General features: G+C 58.7%; 1 protein-coding gene across 1 annotated transcript in view; it reads right to left on the bottom strand.

The window, feature by feature from the left end:
• Positions 1-5918: 5918 nt before the first annotated feature.
• Positions 5919-6016, bottom strand: part of Asmt (acetylserotonin O-methyltransferase) — a 12171-nt gene continuing 12073 nt past the window's right edge. The window contains exon 9 of the mRNA XM_033760234.1: positions 5919-6013. Within this exon, the coding sequence (XP_033616125.1) occupies positions 5920-6013 (94 nt within the window). The 3' untranslated portion in view covers position 5919. The remainder of the gene's footprint in view (positions 6014-6016) is intronic.

Here is a 6016-nt window from a genome sequence, read left to right as displayed (position 1 = left end):
TGCCCCGCGCTGCGCCTCCTGGGCTGTGTGTCGTCCGGTCCAGGGGTCACGACCTCGGGACAGGGGCAGGGACAGGGGCCGATCTGCCCAGGGACTCAGGGTCCGGGCCCTCCCGGCCTCCGTCCCCTCCCCCGCCCCTCCCTCCTGTCCCTGGTCCTCGGTCAGGCCCTTTCTCCCCTGCAGAATGGGCTTTGTCTCCGTTCAACCCCCAGTCCCGTCTCCCCTCCTTGCCCCTGGTGACCACTTCCCTCCTCTGTGTCCCCAGGAGCCCCCTGACTCGAGGCGTGGCCATAAAGGCCACCCCGGGTTCACCTATCGGAGCCCTGTCTCCTTTTCACGGCCAAGTAGTATTCCGCCTTGTGGACAGGCACTCTGTCCATCCATCATCCGTCTCAGCCCCTGGGGTTGCTCCGTCTTCTCGGCCACGAGGCGACGTTGCTCTGAACATTGGTCTCCACGTCCCAGCTCGCAGGCCTTCCGAGGAGACACCCAGAAATCCAGTTATCGGGTCCTATGCTAATTCTACATTTTGCTTCCTGAGAACCGTCAGACTGTTTTCCAACGAGGCACAGGGATTTCTATTACTCATAGTCGCAAGCGCTTGGCATGTTTTAAATACACATATTTATAAATATTAGTCATCCTAAGGAATGTGAGGTAGCTCGTGACAGCACGGAACCGTAGCAGCCTCCTCCTCAGACAGAGAAAGCCCAGATGTGTGGGAACGAATTCCCCCCGTAATGACGCGTTTTTCAGCTTGTTTTGTTTTGGTGATTGCAGACAGTCTCGCTCCATCGCCCACACTGGCCTCAGTCTCAGTAGGAGGCCCAGTCTGGCCAGTGATACTCCTGCCTCAGCCTCCCGAGTTGTGGGATGTCAGGCCTGTAACACCACCGCGGGTGCAGGTGACGGTCTTGGAGAGAGACCTCAACTCAAAAGAAACCCCTTGAAAAGATAATGCACCGCCCCAGACCTCCAGAAAAAAAAAAAATGCAGGAAGGAACTGCTCTGGCAAATCCACTCCGGAAGAAAAAAATCCAAGTACATCCCCGGAATAAATATCCTGGCTCCTCTCTCTTCCCGCCCTCTTGTCTCTTGCTCCTCTCTCATTGGCTAAATCCACCTGCCAATCATCCCGATATGGCGCCGGGCGACTGTCAATCACAGCCCGGCACACGCCCTCCCACGATGCACTGCGTCTGCGTGGGCCCAGTCGATCCCACCCAGACCTCAGGGCTAACTGGTCGACCCGCGGAGTCCGATCAGTTTTGTGGCAAAGTTTTGCTTCGCTAGTGATAGCTGGAGAAACAAGACGGAAGGCGGCTTCGGTTTGCTGCAGCCGTCTTTTGTATTTTTGTATTTCTTTGGGCGTCCGGTGGGGAGACGTGGAAGGGGCCGCTGGGGACACGGGGAGGGCGGGCCCCGCGCGCACAGCCGTGCGTACAACCACAACCCACGCCAGCACGCACGCTTGCACGCACAGGCTGACGCGCATTCACACGCACGGGCAAGCACGCGCACGCATACAAATGCTACCGTTGCACACACGCGTGCAAACCCAGACGTGCGCACACGTGTGTTCGCATGCACACGCAAATGCATTACCATCTACGCACAACTACACGCACTTCACACGGGCGCGGGCACGCATGGACAGGTGCACACCAACACGCGTGCAAAGCCGCGTAACACGTGCGCGAACGTACACGCTCCCATCCGTGCAGACAGTGAAACACAAACACGCACAAAGACGTGCTCGCGTGCGTGTGTGCAGAAGTGCACCGCAGGACGCGGGCGTAAGTACACGGACAAGTGCTCACACACACACACACACACGTCGTGCAAATACACACAAGCACAGAAGTAAAGAGAAAGACACGTGCACGGCCTTACAGCACACACAAATAAACAGAGGCCCACGCAAACGCGCAGATGTACAGACGCGCGCACACACCCGTGATGCTCCCCTCTCACCACCACCCAGACGACCCCTCACCCACGCGCACACCCCCACACACGCGCGCGCACATAAACATAGACACGCACTAACACAACTCAGTTTTTTTAAAATAGAGGAGCCGGGTGTGGTGTCGCACGCCTGTCCTCCCAGCACTCAGGAGGCTGATGCAGGAGAATCGCTGAGAGTTCGAGGCCAGCCCGGGCTACACAGTAAGACCCTGGTCTCAAAAAGCAAAAATCAGGGCCGGGGATTTAGCTCAGTGGTGTCACCTCCTGCCTTGCAAGTGCAAAGTTCAAAGTTCCGATCCCCGGTACCAAAAACCAAAAATCAACAATGAAAGAAGAAGAAACTGTCACTGTCCCTGCGAGAGTCAGAAAGGTGGCTGGGGCTCAGGCATTGTTGCCTCCAACGGGAACACCCTCTTGGAGTAACGGGCACCTGGCACAGTGGGGGAGGGGGGCTTGCCTGCCACCCCCATTGTCCATGTCACCAGCCCCACCCCAGGCTCTCCAGGAGTGACTGGGCCAGGTGACAACTCCAATCTCGGTAACCCACACTTGTGCAGGCAGAAACAGATACTCAGTCTTCAATCTGTCCAGGAAGCCCTCCTGCTTCAGCCTACCAGCCAGGCACAGACAGAGTCTCTCGCAAGGTTCTTGCTGCTGAGTATGTTGCTGTTGGCTAATTTTTTCTTTTGCATTTGCAGCGAGTTCTCCAGCTGGCGGCTGCGGGGAAGTGGAGATAGGACGCCGGGCTGGGCCACCGGATTCTATTCAGGGGCAGTGATGGCGCACGCCTGTCATCCCAGCACTCCGGAAGGCTGAGGCAGGAGGATCGCAAGTTCAAGCCCAGCCTGGGCAATTGAGAGACTCAGAACCTGTCTCAGTTTTTAAAAATAAATAAAATTGGCTGGGGATTTAGCTGAGTGGTTCCGCCACCTGCCTAGCAAGCACAAGGTCCCAAGTTCAATCCCCGGTACCACAGAAAAAGAAAAGCTAAAAAGAGATGTGCACAAAAAATAAATAAAATTAAAGGGCTGGGAGTTGAGACCATGGGTTCGATCCCTAGGACTGCAAAACCCTAAAAAGTAAATATTCCTGGCGCGGGGGGTGGAGGTGGTCTGGCTTCGGACGGGGCTGCTGCGGGGAAGAGGACTGGAGTCTGGGGAGAGGGAGGTGAAGAGGGGCCGTCGGGGAGCTCCGCAGCCCGCTTCTCAGTCTGGCTCCCGGGAGGAGGAGGCCCCGCCCTCCTTAGCAGCCCCTCCCCACTCCCACCCCAGTTCCTACCAACCAGTAAAATAAGTTTTAAAAGGAGGACTCGGTGATTCTCGATGTTCATCTTTGAGGCCCACCCAGCGGCAGCCTTTTTGTAGCCATGAGGACATCTCCCAGGTCACTCCTCCCCTCCCTTGCTTTGGCTGGAGGGAAGTTTGCAAATGAAAGCCAGGCGCAGTGACCCCACTCCCCAGAGTGAACAAAGACTCAGACACGGGGTCTTTTGCTCCCAGGGGCCGCCTGTCTGAGGCCTGTCTTTGGGAACCCGCCCTGGGTTGGTGACCCTGGTTTACAAAGATTTGCACACGTTTGAAAAAGACAGGGAACTGGGGTCCCTGGAAAGGGCGTGGGGGGAGCTTCCCGGCTCCTGGTGGATTTTCAAAGGGGTCAGGAAGGCTCCTAGGGCTCATTTGGATCCCAACAGGTCACCCACCCCTCGGCCTCCCACAGGCTAAGCGAGCTGAGCTGAGAGGATTCCGTGGCCCGCGGAGCCATCTAGCGGCCGACACAGACGTCCCCCTTCCATTCGGGGCGTGTTGTAGCCATGAGGACATCTCCCAGGTCACTCCTCCCCTCCCTTGCTTTGGCTGGAGGGAAGTTTGCAAATGAAAGCCAGGCGCAGTGACCCCACTCCCCAGAGTGAACAAAGACTCAGACACGGGGTCTTTTGCTCCCAGGGGCCGCCTGTCTGAGGCCTGTCTTTGGGAACCCGCCCTGGGTTGGTGACCCTGGTTTACAAAGATTTGCACACGTTTGAAAAAGACAGGGAACTGGGGTCCCTGGAAAGGGCGTGGGGGGAGCTTCCCGGCTCCTGGTGGATTTTCAAAGGGGTCAGGAAGGCTCCTAGGGCTCATTTGGATCCCAACAGGTCACCCACCCCTCGGCCTCCCACAGGCTAAGCGAGCTGAGCTGAGAGGATTCCGTGGCCCGCGGAGCCATCTAGCGGCCGACACAGACGTCCCCCTTCCATCCTCGGGGTGTGTGTGTGTGTGTGTGTGTGTGTGTGTGTGTGTGTGTCCATGCATCACCATGGCAACAGGAGTTTCCCACAAGGCTCTGGGCCTCCTGACAGCCCCGCGCGGAGCAGTGGAGCAGACCCTGTGCCCTCCCAGCCCCTGCTCCTCCCGGCTCTCTCAGAAGCGGAAGCCGCACACACACCCCCCATTTCCTGCCCTCCCCGCACCAGCCAGGCCCAAGCCCAAAGGGCAACAAACCTGCGGTCCTAAAATCCAGGCCTTTCTCGGTGTGGTGGCAGACAGGCTCCAAAGGGGCCGTGTGTTGATCAAGGTTTTCCCAAGGCCGCTACCACCGAGGTCCCATGCTGCTCTGAGCAGGGCTGGCTTTGAACATGGAACCCTCCTGCCTCAGCCTTCAGAATAACCCCTGCCGGGATTCCAGGTGTGCACCACCAGGCCCGGCCTTATGAACTTTCCTTCTACTGAGGCGGTGCCACCTTTGCTGGCGTCCAGGTCGCTTTAGCTCCTCCTGTCCTCTGAAGTTTCTCCTCACCTCGGTGTTTAGCCGAGGGTGACAGTTACTTCAGTGAGGACTGTGGATGGAGGGTTGGATGGATGCAAAAAGACATTTAGATAAAGACGTTCTAAGGGACAGATAAATGCATAAACACATGTGAATGATATCACCCATGCCTGCGCCGTCCCGGCGGCCTCGAGGTCCCGAGCGGACCCAAAACGGTGACCTTTCCCGTGCTCCCGACCTCGGGGAGGAGCCGGGAGTCGCGCGGTGCCGGACGCGGGGACTCGGTGGACGAGGACACGGCGCCTGTGTCTCCGAGCAGCCTTTCTTCTGGGCGGCAGCCATTACCGGGTTTGCGATCAGGGCCGGTGAAGACCCTGGGAGAGAGGAGGCCGGAGCCGCTGCAGGACGCGGCCGGGAAAGCGGGAGAAGGGTGGGCCCAGTAGGGAGGATTTTGTGGGGAATTTGTGTCCTTTCGTCGGTTACTGCAATGCGCTTTTCTTAAACATTCAATGTATATTCTGGTTGCACTGTGTAGCCTACAGTGGGGGATAGGACGGTACCAGAATCATTGTCTAAATAGGATGCAGGAGAAAAAAGGCAGGGACCCTCACCACCATATCGAGGAAGCCCCAGAGAGAGGTAAGAAAGAAACTGCTGAAGATGTATGAGGTCCGTTCCTACTCCACCGCATCTGGTTTTCCTCTGCCCACACAAGTCCTCTGGCCTCACCAGACGGCCAGGACCTGAATGCTGCTGGTCACTCTGCCGCCACTGAAAACTACAGCTTGAAAGAACAGACGTTCACGAGGCTCGTGGTCTCAGGGGGCTCAGCCCGCGGTCGGCTGCTCCAGGGCAGGAGCGTCGCGGTGGGCGGGTGTGGGGAGGGCGGACGCTCACATCGGGGGCCCAGGGGGCCGAGACAGAGGCGTCTTCCCCGGCCCTGGGGACGAGATCGCGCCCTTCCCACCCCTACAGCCCGCTCAGCGGGAGCTCGTCCCCGATGGGTCCGCGACCGGCACGGCAACCCCACGACCCAGTCGCCTCCCGAAGATGAAGCCACAAAGCAAACCCTGAAGCCACGGTAAAGCCACAGCGTGAGGGCCGTCGGCCGCTCTCCGCGGAGACGCGCCAGGGAAGACCGGGACACGGGCAGACTTTTCTGTTTATTCCACCGCTGTTTTGGCGGCTGCTCCGGACCCGGGGCGGTCACTTGCGGGCCAGCATGGCGTCGTACGGGCCCCCGGTCCTCTTCAGCTGGAAGCCCCCGAAGCCGGCGGAGGCCAGGAGCGCGCGGTACTGGCTG

Source organism: Fukomys damarensis, unplaced genomic scaffold (genome assembly GCF_012274545.1).
Source record: "Fukomys damarensis isolate Sample0158 unplaced genomic scaffold, DMR_v1.0_HiC HiC_scaffold_39, whole genome shotgun sequence".
Lineage (NCBI taxonomy): Eukaryota > Metazoa > Chordata > Mammalia > Rodentia > Bathyergidae > Fukomys > Fukomys damarensis.
The sequence above is the reverse complement of the archived record's forward strand: the minus strand, read 5'-3'. Positions and strand labels throughout refer to the sequence as shown.